General features: G+C 42.3%; 2 protein-coding genes across 2 annotated transcripts; one reads left to right on the forward strand and one right to left on the reverse strand.

Moving 5' to 3' along the window:
- Positions 1 to 294: 294 nt before the first annotated feature.
- On the reverse strand, positions 295 to 20413 carry LOC119646542 (serine/threonine-protein kinase nekl-2). Its single transcript, XM_038047014.1, has 6 exons — positions 20256 to 20413; positions 5271 to 5352; positions 5045 to 5209; positions 4833 to 4987; positions 943 to 1096; positions 295 to 637 (listed from the first exon to the last, which is right to left on the reverse strand). The coding sequence occupies exons 1-6, from the start codon at positions 20303 to 20305 to the stop codon at positions 419 to 421; spliced, it is 825 nt and encodes a 274-aa protein (XP_037902942.1). The 5' UTR covers positions 20306 to 20413; the 3' UTR covers positions 295 to 418.
- On the forward strand, positions 10520 to 11758 carry LOC119646543 (SAGA-associated factor 11 homolog). Its single transcript, XM_038047015.1, has one exon. The coding sequence runs from the start codon at positions 10715 to 10717 to the stop codon at positions 11282 to 11284; it is 570 nt and encodes a 189-aa protein (XP_037902943.1). The 5' UTR covers positions 10520 to 10714; the 3' UTR covers positions 11285 to 11758.
- Positions 20414 to 20466: the final 53 nt, after the last annotated feature.

Consider the following 20466-nt stretch of genomic DNA (forward strand, 5'->3'; position numbering starts at 1 on the left):
TACCTAAATCCCTCCCTTGATGTCCTGGGACTTTCGCACAGTCTGGTTCAAACCATGTAGAAGTACACTATTTTGCATACGTGCTCAATGTTGCGGGGAGTTCTCGACGGATTCTCCGATTGTTAGTAGTTTTTAAATATGTAGGATTGTCCGAGCCTAAATGCTTGGCACTTAGTGCTAGTATTAAGTAAAATCCGGCATCTGCCGAGATTGTGATAACTCGGAAATAATAAATAAATAAATGAGTTTCCGTAAAGGGACTAGCCCCATCATATATTTATTCCCACTTTTCAATTAAAAGTCAATAGGTATAAGTCAAAAATCATTAAATGGATAAAAAAACATGCACATTAACAAACAACATGAAATAATCAAACTTTAAAATAGTAAAAACAAGCACAAGGACTTAAAATTATTCTTACAAAGAATTCTCATGATAGTAGTCGAAATACAACTTATAATAATGCGGCAATATAACTGGGCTGCGAATAATTTGTGGCAAAGTTATCCTCTTTTTTGGGTCGAAAGTTAAGATACGTTCACAAAGTTGTCTAAGTTCGTATGATCCTGTAATATTTTGGCAATTCCAGAACGGCACAGGAGACTTAAGTATTATATGAGTTATAGTTGATACATCCTAAATAAATAAACATTTTAAAAGAGATAGAAAAGGTTTAGGATCGAATATCGCAGTCCCGTGGAACATCGACACAACCATGTAAATTTCATTTTTGCAGGAGAGTCGGTATATTGGCCTTCATACGATAATATGATTTGGAAGCCACCTACTCTTAATGTCTAAAAGATGAACAGTAATTGTGGCAATATTCTGTTAATTGAATATAATTTTTAAATCCAGTAACAACAATAACTCATTTTCATTGAACTTTCCAATTTAGCCAATGCTCCATCGAGAAACCCAATAAATGGAAAAATACTCACTCGTGTATGCCAGAAAGGCGTTTTCATAGTGCAAAGCTCATGCAAGATGCATCCTAAGGACCAAATATCTGCTTGATAGTCATAACTGTTACCGAACAATATCTCGGGTGCAATGTAGTGAACAGTTCCAACTGGTGATTTGCTGTTGGGTAATCTAACAGATAATAATCTTTACATTTGAATATATATGAGCACACTTTCAAATTAAAACAAAATTTCAATGGAGAAGACGCAATCGCTGGCACAGTTTTGAGTAGGTTGGGTACCGTCGTCAAATGAGAATATATCATATTTATACTACACCTTCATATTTAGCCTTGTTAGGCTTCAGGGACTTCCTTTCTACTTCCTGGTTCCTTCCTAATAATCACTTTCTTTGTTTAGTCCCCTTCCCTCAAACTGACCCCTAGAAAAACCCCGCCTGATATATAGGAAATCGACAGTGTTCTTAAGGTTTAACATATTTTAGTCTAATTTGGTGGGGGGAACGGCAGCACCAAATACTTTGGTTTTTTGTCAGGTCATTGTACTGTCCTCTAAAATCGCCTATTCAACTCCACCCGCGGCATATGCACGCTTTAGTGAATCTGAGAAAATCTTTCAAAGAAAGAGAGTGCGCAGATAACTTGTTGAAGAAAACCTTAACGTGGTATCTTCGCATGGAGTCTGAAGAGGCTGGGCAGTGCACATGAAGTGCAAGGCAGTCTCCTTCCCTTTCTCACGTTGGCTACATATTGCCGAGACCAACCCAATTGCTTCTATTTAGTAAGTTAAGAAATAACGCCCGGTTAAAAGCCCTACCAGGGTTTTCACGTTTCACTTCTAAAGGAACAATAACAAGGCACGGGTTCTTTCACAAAGAACTCTAATTTCTCCATTCGACTGCGCGAAGCCTTGCAACATTACCCTTCAGAGCACACTTGACAGTAGGTGGCCTGATGTCAAATGTTGAGTCTGGTTCCACCATGGCGAGTCAGCCTGTCGACCTCCTCCAGCGATGTTCGATTACCCTAGCACCCACATCAGGCGAAATTTACCGTGAAGGTCTGCCCGCAAATATTGAAGCTGCATCGAAGTGTTTCTTCTTGCACGCCTCTGTGCTAGCCAGACTCGGGAAAGGGGGGGTTTTTCGAACACTTCAATCCCTCACATTCGCGATCATCAGACCAGCTAATTTGATAAAATCTTCTCTCCTCTAGGATTGCAGTTGCTACTGCCCCAAAAAATATGCCAAGGGTTCGCATCACAACCTGTTAAGAGTTCAAGGCCGTTTGATTCTGCATATACTTCCAGATCCCTTAGTTCTTGCATCGGCGGAGGACACAAAGAATCATGGCAAGTAACTAGAGGCAACTGTGACGTTTCTTCTCGTACCATTAACCTGGTATTGTAAGTTAACCGCAACAAGGTCCTGGGAACAGAATTGTCTCAGCATGGTTGCTTCTAACAGTCCTCGGTCTAGAGTTCCTCTGACCGAAGAAGATCCCAGTCCATTTTACTGATCCAATACTATAGATTTTGCCAAACCCAACCCATGGCTCTTGAACCAGAAATATATAAGGGCAGTCCTGCAACTTTGCCAGCCTTGCCGCCAGTAGATAGGAAGAGGCTATGGAATGCTGCAGGTTAATTTGACTAACTCTTATGTGTGTAGACATAAATGTAGTCTAAATGAAAACAGCTGCTAACTGAAAAGTCTGCTGCGCTCAGTGTGAATCTCATCCGGGTTACCAGCTTCTCCTCAGCTTCCGCCGAAAATTCCGCTTTCTTGGTGGTGTAGCAACGACCATGTCCTCATTCCCAAGAAGCTTCGCCTTCTTTCGCCGTACCTTCCATTTTCGTCGACTGAGAGACCACCCAGGTTCACGGTGTCCGGCTTTCCACATACCGGAACCAGACCAGTTGCGTCCACATCACTACCTTCCCTTTCTTCCGCTTTTCCTGGTAGATCCGGAGGAGAAAGTTATGACAAGCAAACCTGTAGTCCCTTCTCCTTTGCGGCTATTTTCCACAGATTTCTCCGTGGGGGAGCATGAATCTGGTGAGACCTCCAATATCCGTTCCTTGGCCACGACCTGATTTCTCAAAGTCGCGGGTGGATTCGAAGTCTGTGACTTCTTACCACTTGTAAAGTTACAAACCTTTGTTTCCATCTTCATGTATTTGTGGACACCCCTAGTCTAGCAGTAAACTACCACAGGCTCCCCCACCACGACAAGGTGGTGTCCGAGGGAGAGGAGCGCAACGACATGTGAATTTTTGTAGAATCACACGTCAGGGATCGAAGTGCTCGAAGAAATCTCCTTCATTCCCTTCATTTTTTTTTAGGGTTTTAGGATAACTCTTCCGTCTAGGTCGTCCTCGGTCACTCCTGATGGTCTTTTGAACATCGCAATCCCATGTTAGTTATTATGGTTAAATGCCACCTAAGAGGTTAAGAATCTCATGCTCTATCGACTGAGCTGGTCGTTTGTTGTGTTTTTGTCTTTAAAACCTAACGTCTCGTAGGTGATTCCGTTCCAGAAGTCTCTGAATGTACGGGCCTTTGCGGCTATATGCTGAAACGTATTACCGTCCAAGCTTCTGAGGAGTTCCTTTCCCTACCTTTATGTGAAACGGCTATCGCTTCGTTTCAGATTTTGGAAAAGTTAATATTCTTTCTTCTTCGTAAGGCTGAAGTGATGAGTAAGATGAATCTTTGATGGAATACGGAGGTAGTCGGCTGTATGCTGTACCGTTCCGTCCTCAATGATTCATCTTCACTTTATTCTCCGACTCCAGGCGAAGAAGATTGAATTCTCGCTATCCCTTTTGTTTGCTTTATTATCTAATTCTCTGCAACAGGGAGCAACTCGATTGTTTCTTCATTAATAAGCACGGTGAGTGAAAGTAATGGCTTGAGGATGTCAAGAAAGGGTGGGAAACTCAGTGGGAAACAGTGATCGAGGATGTGATCCGTCGTGGATCCTTCCTTTCAATCGCGGCACTTTTTGCCGGAGATTTAAGGTTCCTCACGCGCGATATAGCCGCCTTTTTAAGGTTTTGTGTAAAACAAACGTCCAAGGTGATATTCATCGCTCCATTAGTACTTAAGCAGCCTTCCTGCTATTAGCAAAGTTCAATCTCGGCTACGAGACGATGCATGCATATATCAAAATGGGCTTACTATTGATGGGTAACATTTTACATACAATGATTTTGTTGACGTGAAAGTCCCCAGATCTCACCAATCGCAAGTTCTACAGCACCAGAGAAATCTGTAGGATTTCTGATATTATTTCTAGATATAAATCGTCCACGCCGCTAAATACTTCACCGTTTGTATCAGCTTGATTTTCATCCCCGATAAGGTATTTTTCGACTTTTTTTCTACCCAATCAACTGTTCCTTAGAACTTTATCCGTGATCAACTTAATTTTCATTTTTATTTTCCTTCTTGCTTTCTATTTGCGGACGACTTTATGATTATCCTTTTGTCGATTTGATAATCAGATAACGCAGTCAATTCAACTTTAAGCATTATTTGAGGATATGAAATTTCTGAACAATACCACGACCGCCTGATTCTGGATAAAGTCCGGTTCAATAGGTTACGTTGGGTGGGTCACTTAATCCGCAATGGGTGAGGATGATCCAGGGACTAGGACACTAGACAACTTTTAGGGATATTGAATTGGTGGATCTCGGTACAAAACCGGGATGCCTGGAGCTCCTTAGTAAGACAAGGCTTGACTGGATGCCGGTTATTGCGCCGTTGATGATGATGATGAGGATATGCGCCATTATCTATAGATTACTTTTTTCCTCTGGCCAATATATATTAAAATACATGATCGATAACAGGAAAGACTAATATGGTATCATGACCTAATAGATCTTCTCTCACTCACTTCCTAGCGACAGCTGAAATTCCAAAATCACATATTTTGATTCGATTGTGGGTACTCATCAACAAATTCGCTGGTTTCAGATCGCGATGTATAACATGCTTAATATGCAAATATTCCAGCCCCATCAGGATATCCATGAAAATATTCAATACATTCTGAAAGAGACTTTGGGTTATGAATGATAAACTATAAATCCAGAACAAAACGCGAACCGTTGTTGTCAAAGGACTAGTGCGCCGTCGTAAATAATCGCCTAGTGATCCTTGGGAGGCGTACTCCATCACGATGTGAATTGAAGAGTTTGATATGAAAACCTCAATAAATTTTATGATTCGTGGATGTTTCAGCTGTGAGAGAATGTAAACTTCGCTTTTGACCTGGAACAGAATATTAAAATTGAGGTCAATTTCAGCAGATGATATTGTTTTGAATACTTACCGCATCATAAATTGCAGCAGTTTTAGCTATTTTCTTGATACACACTTGTTGATTGTTTTTATCCTGGTAGAGGTAGGCTTGGCTGAAAAAAAGAAACAATTTCTAATCGAGTCTATACTATATGATTTAAAAAGGGAAGAAAAACAATTTCTTTGCTTAACATTTAAATGTATTCTTCTTCAACACAATTTCCTTGAAGAGGGATACAAGGAGTCCAAAAGTTTCTTTAATATTTCTACATATTTTTTGCTTTGAATCATCGACGAATTGTGGCTTATTAGTGACTGTAAGCAAATGCGGCAACAGTTTTTCCCAAATGTTCGTGTAAAAGGATGTATGATACCTTCTCTACTATCTCACATACCTTCAGCATTCAATCAAGCATTTTCTGGACTTATTTGAAGTTTTCTTGATTAACCGTCTCGAGATTGAATTTTTTGTTTGAAGATTGAGGGAGTCCTGAGTCCATCCACTTGATGGCGGACTGGACAAATTGGGGAGCAGGTTACTCCTATTGTTTGTAGTCCACGGACTCCTCTGATTTGGGATAGTACCTAACATCTTTCAAAGGAGAAACGACTTGCGAAGAACAGAGGCAACTCATCAGACGCTCCCTCACCTCTGCCTTGGGAGCAGCGTGAACGAAGTGGTTACTGGGCGTTGCTTGCACCTCTAATTGATCCGGTCCACCATCATGGATGGCGGGCTCAATAAAAAAATTAAGTTCTGCCTTCGCTGGCTTGGAACTAAATTTGTTCAGCGAATTTTTTTCTGATTCGCACTAATAATATGTTTGCGAATTTATATAAAGGAGCGTTCCTATAGTCACAGGCGCCAATGTGCAATGGTAATGGATAGGATATCGTTGAATATTGGCGTAATTGCTCTCGAAGCAGAAGATCTCAACAACAATAGCGGCTCTAGACATCAAGAAAATGACTGACATCCACAAGGCTATAACGCAGACGCTGTGCAATGCCACATGTATGCAACCACGCACTCCAATGCACTGCATCACATACATAATACAAACACCGGATCTTTTGCGCGGAATTTTCTCCCGTAATTACCATCTCGGTTGAAGGTGCACAATAATTTTTCTTTGGATCTTCTATATACAGTTTTCTTAAATACAGGCGTTCGGCATTACAAGAGTCCATCCCCTGTTGATGCCGTTGAAACCTTCCTCGTAGCTGGTGAAGAATATGTGGAGTAGTGATGCAAACTCCATCCACTACAGGCAGACCGCATGAAAGAAATCCGGACCCGGGGTGAAAATGGTACGAAGCCTTCGATCGATTTGCCACAGAGTCAGACGAACGGCTCAGAGCACAATAGGTAGGATCGATCATGAGCAAAAGGAGCATGCCTATCGGGAAGCTCGTAAGAACCTCAAGCTCGACATCCAGCGGAGTAAGAGGGAAAGTTTTAAAGAGCTCTGTTTGGAAGCGGACATAAATCCGTGGAGTAGCATCTATAAAATCGTGACAGGACGTGACGTGCCCTATGCTCTTGTTGGAAATAATCCAAGGATTATTTCCCCAGCAAGAGGGGAGTACTGACACCTTCCAGCGTTCCCTGAATGTGACGCCGATTCCACCAGTCACCAGGGACGAGCTGCTTGAGATCTACAGTCGAATAGGCGAAAGCAAAGTCCCGGGTCTGAACGATATACCGAATAAGGCCCTCAAACTTGCCGGCAAACGTAGACCGGATATGTTCGTGGAGCTGTTCGAAACGTGTATGTCCGAGGGTATCTTTCCTGTGCCATGGAAGTGGCAGAAACTGGTGCTTCTGCCTAAGGCTGGCAAACCTCCAGGGGAACCGCCCTCCTATAGACCCATATGTCTTCTAGACACTGTGGGCAAAATGTTGGAGCGGGTTATTTATAATAGAGTACTCCCAGATAGGCAGTATGGGTTCCGTAAAGCCAGATCAACCATTGATTCCATCAAAATGGTTACTGGCTTGGACGAAAATGCAATTCACTGGATGTGAGGAATGCACTCAACTCGGCCAATTGGAACCTTATACGAAAGTCTCTGGCGACGATTGACGTTCCCACCTACCTCGCCGCTATTATCGATAGCTACTTGCAAGAGCGGACACCCTACGTTGTCTCCGCGGGTGCCCCATAGAGCGCTCTACTAGGCCCACTACTGTGGAACATCATGTATAATGATGTACTTAACCTTCCGGTTCCGGAGGAGGGCAAGGTGGTGGGTTACGTCGATGATATAGCACTGGTTTTGGTCGCAAAGCATCTTCAGGATTCTGAGTTGTACTCAAGTGAAGCAATCAGTGTTGTTAAGGCTTGGTTAGACAGTGCTGGACTGGCACTCACGGAAGAAAAGACGAAAGCGGCCCTCATCACTAAGCGTCGCAAAAGAAATTACGCCTGCATTAGAATCGGGAATCGTATCATCACTTTCAAGCCGGCGATCAAATACTTGGGGGCGATGATAGACGGAAAACTAAAAAAGCATCCACCACTAGTATGGCTCTGGCAAGGATGATGCCGAACCTAGGAGTACCGTGTCATACTTGCAGGCCGTTCATAGTCAGGGTGGTGAGTTCTATCATGCTGTATGCAGTCTCAGTTTGGGGAAAGCGCCGTAGGTTTTAGGAAATGCACATAAACTGAGTACGGTTTACAGAAGAACAGCCGTACGTGTGTGTTCTGCCTTCACCGTCCCAGACGATGCAGCGTTCGTCATCTCGGGAATGATGCCGATTGACATCCTGACAACCGAAATGATGAACATTTATAACACCAGGTCCATCCCTCCCTTATCGCAGGTGAAAAACGTCGAAAGGGAAAGATCCATAAGAAGAATGCAACAGCGATGGGACCAGTCAGAAAAGGTGCTTTGGACTTACAGGTTGACCTCTTCCATCGGGGAGTGGTTGGGGAGAAAGCATGGGGAGATCAATTATAATCTTACCCAGTTTCTCACCAAATTGGAAACCACCTCTAATTGTCCAAACTGCGATGGGATCCCAGAGGACCAAACGCACATATTCTTCCAATGTTCTAGGTTCATGGAAGAAAGGAGGAACCTAGAGGAAACTCACCTAGAGTGCTATCACTGGAAAATTTTGTCCGGAGAATAGTAGCTTATCAGGAAACTGGAATGCGATCAATTCCATGATCATAATAATCCAGGATAAACTGTGAAAAGCAGAAGAAATGAGGAAGCTGCGTAAAAATCCCACACTCTGGCGTGCCCAGGCCATAGTCTTTTGAAGTTTCCGCCTCCTTAAAAAAAAGACACCGAATCGATTCTAATAATAATACCTTTAAAAGTTGCATCGATCCTTTTTGCAAAATATAAAAACACCGCGAGAAGCATCGCCCTCATTACATTGCATTTCTGGATCTAGATAAAGCGTTTGACCGTGTATCACACGAACTCATCTGGTATGCTTTACGACAACACTTAGTGCCAGAAGTAATCGTGCGATGGGTTCAATTGCTCTACCACGATCCGAAAAGAAAAGTTCGAAGTATGGCGGGTCTATCAAAACCACTTCGTGTCTCTGTTGGTGCTCATCAAGGAAGCGTCCTCTCACCAATCCTCTTTGTTCTTGTTAAGGACATTGTCTCACGGGATATCCAATGTCCAGCGCCCTACGCACTGCTTTATGCAGATGATGTTTTCCTAGCATCTGATAGCAAAAATGATTTCGAGCAACTTGTCCAAAAATGGAATGATCGCCTCATGCAACACGGTCTCAGATTAAATCTAAACAAAACTGAATTTTTGACGACCGATCCCCATGAAACAGGCACAATCACTGTCAGTAGCAGTGATCTGCCCAAAACTGACCGATTTAAATACCTCGGATCAACGCTATCAGCCAATGGAGAACTGCGTTATGAAATTGCTTCACCCGTTAGCCCAACCGGGATGAAGTGACGTTTCATAACTGGTGTTCTGTGTGATCAACGTATCAACGAACGTCTCAAATCTAAAATTTTCCTCAATGTCGTTCACCCTGTCGCCCTCAATGGCTTTAGTTGACCGACTATAAAAGACTATGAACTGCGTCCGGTAATGGATACGAAAATGTTACGTTGGACTAGTGGCGTGACACGTTTTGATCACATCCGAAATGAGGATATCGGCGATCGTTATGGGTTTGCACCGATCGTGCAAAAATTACGAGAGAGGCGCCTTCGATGGTATGGTCACGCAATTCGTGCTAAAGAGAATTCACTTGCCAAGACTGGTCTGAACATTGAAGTCGATGGCAAACGAACAAAATGTAGACCGAAACAACGGTAGCTTGATATGCTGGATCAGGCTTTTGATAGAGCCAAATGGCGAAACCGATCACGACGAGCCGACCCCGCTTGTGAACGGAACAAAGGCGAAAGAAAAAGAAGAAGAAACACATGTTCAAGTCATAACGAAGTGAATTTTATTAATGCATTACAAAATTCCGCTCAAACTGTGCTGATTTCTTTTCTGCAGATTTCTGTAATCAGTGAATTTTAAAAATAAAATAATAATAAAAATATTCTAAACTGGTCGTCCCATCTGGCACCACGGACGCCATATTCTCCTTCTTTTATTGAAAATTCATGAACACCTCTTCCATCTTTTACAGGATATGGAAAAAATGTTTTTCTTTGAGTAACTTCTCGCGGTTACCAAATCCTTAAACAAGGACACACCACGAATAAATTTTAGGAGCCTATAGGGTACCTTAGTGCAATGAACTGACAATTTTTTAAGGATGTGGAATTAAGCATTAACCAACTGTAACGATAAATGTAAAAATTCGGAAAAATATCCTTTAAGTCCTCATGCAATACTGTATTCAGCCGAGTATGGTATCAAACGATAGGCATTTTACATACTCAATTTGAGCTCACAGGACTTTACCGTTATGAAGTTACACGCAAAAAACGAGATTTTTCCCCAAGACCTTGTACCATTATTTCACCCCTTATAACCCCTAGTCGCCGCAAACCACATACATTTTTGCAATCAATATGCTCAATATTTGTGGAACGCTTCTGTTAAGGATGCTCACACCCCCTGACTGGAAGAACACCCAAATTGAACTCAATTGGGCCAAATACATTTGCAATCACTCTTTTTTTTAAGAAAAAATAATGATCCCATATATCATTCGTAACCGTCAGTAACGGCCAAACCATTGACGTCATCGCTGGAAGTGGCAAAGGGCTGCATACAGGAGAACAACACATGTCAGAATCAGCTGATTGTGCTGAAATTCTAATTCATATGACAATGGAAAGTAGTTTGTCTTGTTGTACCGGGTAACGTAACCTCAAACATTAGCAATTTTGGATATTAAAAACTTTTTACGCCAGTTTCTGAGTTAAAATCGACCCGGTTAGCGCTTGGCAACTTCCACTAAGGCGAGCAGTTCTAGTTTCCGGTCGGTTAACCCGTGACAAAGTCCCCGACATGGCTGACGTGCCGTCTGCTGACAATTCCTCAGATCACAATTTCGAATACGCAAGTGAGTCTGAATTGCTGGCCGAGTACAATAAATACATGCGAGATCCAAACAACGTGGAAGTGGCAGCCAACTATCTCTTCCAGTCGCTTTTGGACGAAACAATCTTGGGTGTGGTCTTCGAAGTGCATCAGACCATAAAGACTGGAATGTCGGAGGCCGTGGAAGGTCAACCGGAAGACAGCAAGCCCTTCAATATCGTGGACGCAGCCCCGGATTTCGATGTTTTCGGTTCAAACACTGCCAAGAAGTCCGTCGATTGTACATGTCCGAATTGCGACCGATTGGTGTCCACATCGCGATTCGCTCCTCATTTAGAAAAATGCATGGGAATGGGAAGGAACTCGTCCCGGATAGCGAGCCGGCGGATTGCAAGTGCCAGGGAGGGAAACGGCAGTTATTTCGGATCGAATCTCAGCGACGACGAGGACGATGCTGACTGGTCGGGTGAGAAGCGGCGGAAGAAGATCCCAGCCGTCAGGGCCAATGGTAGTAAAAAGAACGGGAAGTCCTCCTGAAAGTAAGCCAAAATCCGGATATTGCACGGAGCCAACTACTTTCTTGTAAACATTCGGACTAATGACGACACATTGCAATCCTAAATGACTAAAGAGAACTGTTAGGGAAAATTGAGGAAAGAAGGACGAAACGGAATGATTAAGTGAAACGAGTCAAAAACGTGATATTGGGACAGCTAAGGACGAAGCGTTTCTTAGAGCCAACTTGGGTGATTATTGTACATAAATATATATTGAAACTAGTTGTTAGCCTTACACACTATTTACTGGGCTTGAGCCGCAGCAAGTTATCCTGAAATGATTTTTATATTCATTATGAATTGGAACAGATACACACTGATATCTTCACGATTGCGTAAAAAGGACTGATACAAAATAGCTTATAGAGTCTTACTCGATAATTGTAAATTATAAATGAATCATGTAAACGATAGATTTCGATATTAATAAAGCTAATGCGATATTTAATTCTTATTGGAAGATGCGGGGTTTTTATTTGCATGTTTTAAAGGACGAGAGGGTCAAAAATCGAATAAAACAAAAACTATGGTGGTCCAACGGTAGTACAGGTCCCGGAGTGGTATCCAGCATGCAACAAAAACCTTGGAACACGTGCTGAAGCAAAACCATAAGCGTTGCAAGCTAATCCTGTATCCATATCCGCATGACAATCGTTGTGAGTGTCTCTTAACGAGGTGCGACGAACGGAGGCTGAAGGCTAATCTAACGAGAAATACCTTCAGGTTGGGAATTGGTGTCAGGTTGACGGCTCTACCCTGAAAAACTGTCTGTTGCGAAGCCACTAAGGAACATTTTATTAGACTGGAAATACAAGGACAGATCCGGCAACAAAAGGAAATAGCTCCGCAAAACCTTGCCCCAACATAAAGCTTATATAATAGCATTGCATGAAATGTTTTGGATAGGGAGAGGTTCTCTAGAGAGGAGCGACGACTTAGAATAAGTATGTTGTCTGACGATTTCACAGGGCAGAGGCACATCAGAATTTCCAAAGTGTCCACGGATGTGGTTGCCTTCATATAAAGAAATTCAAAAACCCGATAAGGGTATAAATGTGTTGATCGAACCGCCAGGTTTGCAACCTTGACTTGTTTAATTGTAGACACCTATTTTCTTTGAGGATAGAGTGGTTGCGCTGCTTCATAGGTACAGGCGTGAACCAGTCATGTGATCGAAACCTTCAGCCAAAATAGGACTTTTTAACGTATTGTGTATTCATCAGCATCATCAACGGCGCAACACCCGGTATCCGGTCTAGGCCTGCTTTAACAAGGAACTCCAGACATCCCGGTTTTGCGCCGAGGTCCACCAATTCGATATTCTTAAAAGTTATCTGGCGTCTTGACCTACACCATCGCTCCATCTCAGGTTGAAGAGGATAGGGTAGGGCGTCCCCTTGTCTTAGACCGTTGTTGATGTTGAATGGTCTCGAGAATAATCCTGATGCTTTTGACTGGCCTCGCACATTGGTCAGGGTCAGTGTAGTCAGTCTTATCAACTTCGTTGGGATATCGAATTCTCTCATGGCCGTGTAAAACAGGGTAAAACTCTGGCTATGCTGTCATAGGCGGGTTTAAAGGCGATGAAAAGATGGTGCAACTGATGTCCATATTCCAACAGTTTTTCCATCGCTTGCCGCAGAGAGAAAATCTGATCTGTTACTGATTTGCCTGGAGTGAAGCCTCTTTGGTATGGGTCAATGATGTTTTAGGCGTATGGGACTAGCCGGCCTAGCAAGATAGCGGAGAATATCTTATAGATGGTACTCAGCAACGTGATACCTCTATAATTGCTGCACTGTGTGATATCTTCCTTTTTATGTATGAGACAGATAATGCCTCGTTGCCAATCGTTAGGCATTGATTCGCTGTCCCATACTTTGAGCATCAGTTGATGAACCACTTGGTGTAACTGGTCGCCTCCATATTTAACCAATTCGGCTATAATTCCATCGGCTCCTGGCGACTTATGGTTTTTAAGCCGATGAATTTATCGGACTGTTTCTTCTATGCTTGGTAGTGGCAGCAATTGTCCGTCGTTTTCAGTTGGCGTGGTAAATTGGTTGAAAGTGGTCCCGTTTGGAGAGGCCCACGTATGTTTGTGGACCGCTTTCCGCACAAACTATGTACTTCCAATAACTTTCGTGCGATATGGCTAACCCAATAATCCGCAGTCCGTTATCATTGGTATCCCTAAGTAAGCTATGGGAGCCCAACGTATCGCCGGAATACGGGCTCCGTCCCTACTTGACTGTTGAAATTTCCAAGTATGATTTTGATATCATATCTGGGACAGGCTTCGAGAGTTCGTTTTACTGCCTCGCAGAAGGTATCCTTCTCCGACTCTGCAATCTTGCCTGTAGGGGCGTGAACGTTTATGAGGCTTATATTTCTAAACTTGTTTCGCAAATGCAGAGTGCATAGCTGTTCGCTTATATTTTTAAAGCCGATAACAGCAGGTTTCGTTTTTTGGCTGACTAAGAAACCTACTCCGAGCACATGGTTTACTGGATGGTCGCTATAATATACGGTGAAACGGCTCTTTTCCAGGAAACTGGTCTCTGTCGATCGCATCTCTTGTAACGCTGTTACATCAGCTCTATATTGGGACAGGGTATCGGTTAACTGCGTAACAACCGTTGCCGGGTTCGTCGTTGTAAAATTCATCCTGTCCGAGGCTCCTTCCGTGGCTTCGTAACATTGGTTTTCCGTGTAGGGTTGTCAGCCCTACCCAACCCCCAACCTGGAGGGCCAGTTGGTACATTTTCTCCCGTTTTCAGGCGCGCAAGACTCGCCTTCATCCTTCTCCTTTTGCAGTTTTCCATGAAGAAAGAACTCCCAGCGATCACCACGCGGAAGTGGAGATAGGGTTTGGTAGTAGAGCTGTTCGTGTTGGTTCAGTAGGCGTTTCCCAGGTTTTATGCTCCATCGTGGGTACCAATCCAAACACTACACTACAAAGAAGTAGTGGGTTGCTTCTCACTAAGAAGATGGCGTTTTCAGCACGACCCTATCCTTAAACAAAATAGGACAAATTGTCCGGCGTTAAAGAACGAAAGCTTGATCGACAGGAAACAGGCTGGCCCTGCTCTGGATCCCATTGCACTGTTTCAGCACGACCCTATCCTTAAACAAAATAGGACAAATTGTCCGGCGTTAAAGAACGAAAGCTTGATCGACAGGAAACAGGCTGGCCCTGCTCTGGATCCTATTGCACTGACCACATTAACATCTTTGGGATCACTATAGAGCGGTGTGCAAATTTCAGATCCTCACAGCAAGTTAACCTAAAGGACATGAAGGGTTTTATTGGACCATGGCATTTTCCCTTAAACACTTCGTGCATGCTGATAACACAATCTTGCTCTCATACCGACTCCTGGACTGCTGGAGAATCGGAGAAGGGCATTGAAACGAACCGTCGAAGCCTGCCTAGGTACGACATTAAAATTGTAATTGAAGATTTAAACAAGAAACTTGATTCTCATCTCCACCTGAGCTTGCAAAGACAAAGGTTTGAGGATCATCGAACTATCAGTGTTGCATGAAATAGTCGTTGGAAGTACCTGGTTTGAAAGAGATTGGCAAACAAATGTGGATAGCATTTCCCCCGGCATGCGTTTCACGAATCACATGGAATAAAACTTATATTAATGAAGTGAATCAAGTAAAGCGATTTGAGTTTGCTCAGAACTACTCTTTCGAAGACTAAACGTTTTGGGATGATGTACTCTTTGTCGACGAGTTTAAATTTAATGTATTTTCCTTTAATGGAAACTAAGCACAAAACTGTAGCCAAAAAATCTTACAAACACAGTAAAGTGGCAAGTGCTATGGTTACGAGGCAGACGGTATGAATAATATGGTATTCGTGAAGGGGAATATGGATGCGAATATGTACATCGATATTTTTTTTAAAAAAGTGCATGTCAGCGCAGAGAAATTGAGTATTGGTCAAACATTCAAGATATGCCAAAACAGTGAGTGTGAAAAACAAGCATATGGTAGCGGTCAACTGTCCGAAGCTACTCAAAACTTATCCACAATCCTTTGGAGTGCAATATTATTGAGAACCGTCGGGATTGTGTCGATAATAGGCTTCACGAAGTTCCCATTTTGAACAAAAGAATACGTGAAGGAATGTCTTCTCGAATAATGGAGAAAAATTCCAGCCGAATATATCCAACGTTCAGTCAAGTCCATGCCACTGCCTAGCGAAGGATGCATATTTATGTATCTCTCCATAAGAAGTATTAACTAGTCATTTTCAAGGTTTTGTGTAAAGCGAAACCTTATTAAAATCGGTTTACCGTCTGTCTGTCCGTCTGTCTGTCTGTCACACGCATTTTCCTCAGAAACGGTTTTAGCTATTGACACCATATTCGGTAGAAAGGTGGGAACTATGAACGCTCATGCATACATTGAATTACATCATTCTATGTTGACTTTAAGGAGGGGTCCCCATACATGCAAAAGGGAGGGGGGTGCAAATTTTTATTTCACCAACTGTAGCCATGTGGAATATCAAATGAAAGATCTCGGTTAGTACTTTCCAAAGCCGGTCTTAGTTTTGACATTTGTTGGAAAGATTGGGAGTGCGGAGGGTTGTGATCATTTCTTTCACGGACCCATGCTCAGAGATACCCAACCGAAAAATTAAAAAAAAATCCAGAGGCTGACTCTATATTGCGCGTAGGCTCCGAAATACCATCCATACCGATACCTGTTCAAATAAAGCTAATAACAGTATATTACTATAATTTTTAATAATTAACTGCAAAACCCCTCTTAAGTTCATCCTAGAATAACGAAATGCTACATTGCAGCAATGTAGGCTATTACATAGAGCATGATTCTACCAATTTTGGTGGAAGCCACACTATTATTAACAAAGTTATAATAGGTCAAATTTGTCGCTTCTACGCAAATTCAAGGCTTTGAATGTCCGTATCATGCAAAACTGGATATTTCCACATAATATATGGATATATTACGTGCTAGGTACTAATGGGACATGCTTTTATAAAAGAAATACACAAAGAATTTCATACTTGAAGCGTCCAGCTTCCGGTTTCCCGACTTGTTTGAGTTTTTAATGGCATTATTACTGTCACTGTATGTAGATGCGGACCACCGTATCGTAAGTAACCCTCACCCCCTCAAATCCACTCTGATAATCAGGTGAGACTAAACATTGAAGCGATATATATTAAAGTCCTCTGTCACACCTACAAGGGTAAAATTGATGCCGCAGTAACTACAATTAACCGATGACTTGCAACTGAAGCATTGACAATTGTCTTTCATAACCACTGGAGGAACATTATCATTTGTACGGTCACAAACATATTAGGTTTGAGTTCCTTGGAAAGTCGGAGCCAGGTAGTGCAGCAATATTAAAGCGGAGAAGCAATTTCACAAGCAGGAAGAAGCAAACCTGAGAAAACCAACTAGACTGTGAACTTGATGGGTTGAGCGTTTTGATTAACTGTTTAACCACCAGAATATCAATGAGTTCGAGGTCCCGCCAACTGAATTCGATGGGTGGTCCCTTCGTTTGCTCGGATGCTAGAGTAGGATGGTGCTAGAAATTCCAAAGTAGAAACTCTTATGGATAGGTAGTATATGGGATTACTGATCACGCTTTTCTTAAATGGCCAATGAGCCAACGTGATTTGGGTGGTCGTCTTACCCGATGAGCGTTGAAGTTCCCGATTTTAAATCTGCGGAATATCTCCTATTAATAGCTCCTAAAGCAGAAGGTACAGGAGAAGTTGCAATTGACGCTGCAGAGAGTTGCTGACCACCACAACTTGAGGGCACGAGCATTTACGTTTGAGGTGGGTGGCAGGGTGTTCCGGAGAAACTCCCTCCAAATTGATTTTAACAAACACTATAACGCTAAATTTGACCTAAAGTTCCTAAGCCCTAAGCCCAGTGTAGAGAAGGAGCGGCTAAGCGTCCATCTTTACAGGTTGACAGATGATAGTGGGAGTAATGTTGGAGTGTTCCAAGGAAAGGACATAAGGGCTAGTTCTCTGGACACTCCTAGGCAGCTCGCAATTCAACGCGTTCCTTGGGGTCAAACTGCGGCACAGCGATCCATCGTTACAGACGAAGTTGATACCAAGGCGACCGAAAATCTGGGCTCAGACGCCTCTGACCACTCCAGGTGATTCCTCCAGGTTTTTTTTTCTCGTCATGGGGCCGGTGAAGCACCTGTGGTTTGTTATATCAATGCTAAGTTTGAAGTTTTGAAGTTTGTTATATAATGCTAAGTTTGAAAATTCAAATTTGTAATTTCAAAATTGACGCTTCGAACTTCGGCCACGGCAAAGAAAATTTATTCTTGTCACCGCGCAACATAGCGTGGAATTTGAGGAGTGAGAGATATGGAAAAAGGGGATGGCAGTGGGGTTTGGGTGATGAACTTGGCGAGAAGGAAGAACGATAGAGACCTTGAAGAGGCTTGGTTAGGAATGTGGGCTTAGTGTTTTGAAGACGATTCGTAAAAGTTTAGAGTGAAAGTGTTTTTGTGAGTTCCCCGGAGTAAATAATTAGGTGTGACAGCAATTATGTACATACGCACCAAGTAGAATCTTTCGTGAGTAAAAATGCGAGAGTCGATTTTTGTAAATTCACGAACTGCACCAACCAGTCGAGGGTATTCAACTTCCTGCTAACCAAATTTTTTTGGTCCGTAAGGCATGCTAGGGCGACTGTACGCGGTATTGAGCTTATCTTTTTGACCTTTTCCAATGCTTTATTGGACATTAGTTGCTTTCAACTCACAAATCGTAAATCCTTTAGGATGGAACGGTTGCTGTTTGCTACGGATTGAAGGATCGCTTGGACTGTTAGTGGGCTTAAAAAATTGATTTTTGTGCCCGTGAGCCGTACTTTTGGGGATTGCTGATACTACCTTGGACACAAGACTCGATCGATTAATTTGAGAAGCAAAGAACCGAAATGAGAGAATTAATGCAACTATAAGAGAAACTTTTTCAAATTGAGAAAAAAAGAAACCGAAAAGGAGGGAGAATAAAAATTATAACATAATAATTTGAGTTATAAACTTGAAATCATTTGTTTTTGCTCTAGTCCTTCCCAGGAAAGCGTCAGTCTTCCGGTTTAGATAGAGTTCCTTCTATTATCCTTGAAGCACCAGGGGGCGAACATATCGGTTGGGGTGGGCCGTCGCAGGGCCACCTGTCATCTAGCCCCCTATGAAGAAAAAGGGCCACTCGTCACGTAGATACCAGAATCGACTCAGGGCTAGTCTTTCTCCGTCGACTCCTCGCGCGTTAGTTTCTTTGTGATTTCGCCCCCTCTCTTTTTAGGCCGTTTGACAGTTTAGCTATTTTTGTGAAGAAATTTTTTGGTGGTATAAACTCGCCTCGAGACTTCACGTCTCTATTAGAGTAGTTTACGCTGGGTGGGTTTAGTTTTTCTGGGTATTGAGTTTAGGCACGTAAGTAAAATCTCTGTGTCCTGACAAGGAGAAAATATTTGAGAACTAAGGACCCCGGCCCTCACCCCGGCGAACTGTTAACATTCGGGTTAGCTCCAGCACGTGGCGTCCGGTTCCATATATTATCTCGCGCAGTCGGTGTTCACGACTGACAAACCTGTTAGGGAAGTTTGGTTAATTGACAGCCTTGGTGAGCGTGTTGGTGCCAAGGTGATGCACCGCCAACTTCTCATTGTAACGAAGTACTCATTAAAACGTGTCATAAGCCAACCACCGCGTGAATCAATGTAGGAAGCCACATTATTCTTTCACAGTCAACCATCAAATAAATTTAAAATCTCTTATACAGCGCGATAAGAGGAATGCTATGATACACTCGTAACCTACGCGCACTTCTCTATGCATTATGCCATAGCAAGAAAATTGAATGAATCTTGAAGTATGCTGTGACTACAGGATCATGTCGAATGGGAGAGGGACAGTTTCTCATAGCATATGGATAATACTGCATCATATGTAAAAACTGCAGCTGCCCAAGTTCCTATAAGGGCTCGGAAAGTAAGGAGCACGTTTTATTCAAGAATACGAAAGAGAGTCTAGAGGATGCATTAGGTAGGATACACAATGGGGACGCTTGTGTGTTAGGAAACTATAATAGAGTAAACAACACCGTACTCTGTATTCATCGTAAGTTGAGGAATATTGAGGCTAGAATGGTTGATGTTTTTGAGGAAAATAAACTGGAGTTAGGTTACCCCCAACACATAATAATTTGCGAAAGTTTCAGGGGAAGGACGCAAGAGTGGTGGTGAAGTTAGTGAGTGACAATCCCTCACATTGGTTGTATAGTATTTCTCAATACGAACATAAACATGAACTCCTTCCATATCAAATTACTCCTTTCGCTGCTACATGGGTGCGAAATATGGTAAATGATTGTTACTGGCAGTTAAAAACTCCAAGTGCTCATGGATTCTCATCCTCTTTTTGTAATTTATAACGTACATACTACCTAATTTGTACGTCAATACATCAAGAAATTAAAGAGAAGAAGAGATGGTATGCAACTATGGGATAGACTTGCGAGATAAATTAACAACCAGGACTATTGTAGACCTAGAAGCGGAACGACCTTTCCAGTAAGGTGAGGAGTGAACACTTTTAAACTCACAAGGCATATAGCAAGAGACGTAAATTTTATAGAAAGTCCTGGCAAGATTTGAAATCCAATACAAAGCATAAACTCCATTGGGTTAGTCATGTAAATTTTAATTACTCTAATCATAGAAGATTTTTCTTTAAAATTTAGTATTTATTGTTAGGTAAAAAAATATGACACACAGATAAATAACGGTATAATTTCACAAGATTTGCAAGCCCACATAGAAATTGCGCTCAGAATCAAAATATTAATATAATATTTACGCATAACAATTCAACAATGCAAGTTATTATTATTGAAATCATGCATTCCACTTACCCAAATCCTCCCTGTCCCAGTGCTTTTATATATTTATATTCGCCAGCCATTTTACATTAAACATAAATCACTTTAAACACAATAACTCTAATTACAAAATATCATTTTGTTGCACAACCGTTACACCATCATTCCCAGCTGGGCTGCACCACATCGTATTCCTCTTCATTCCGAACGCTCACTTCTGTACGAACCTCACGCAGCTGATCAG

Source organism: Hermetia illucens, chromosome 1, assembly GCF_905115235.1.
Source record: "Hermetia illucens chromosome 1, iHerIll2.2.curated.20191125, whole genome shotgun sequence".
In the NCBI taxonomy this organism is placed as follows: Eukaryota; Metazoa; Arthropoda; class Insecta; order Diptera; family Stratiomyidae; genus Hermetia; species Hermetia illucens.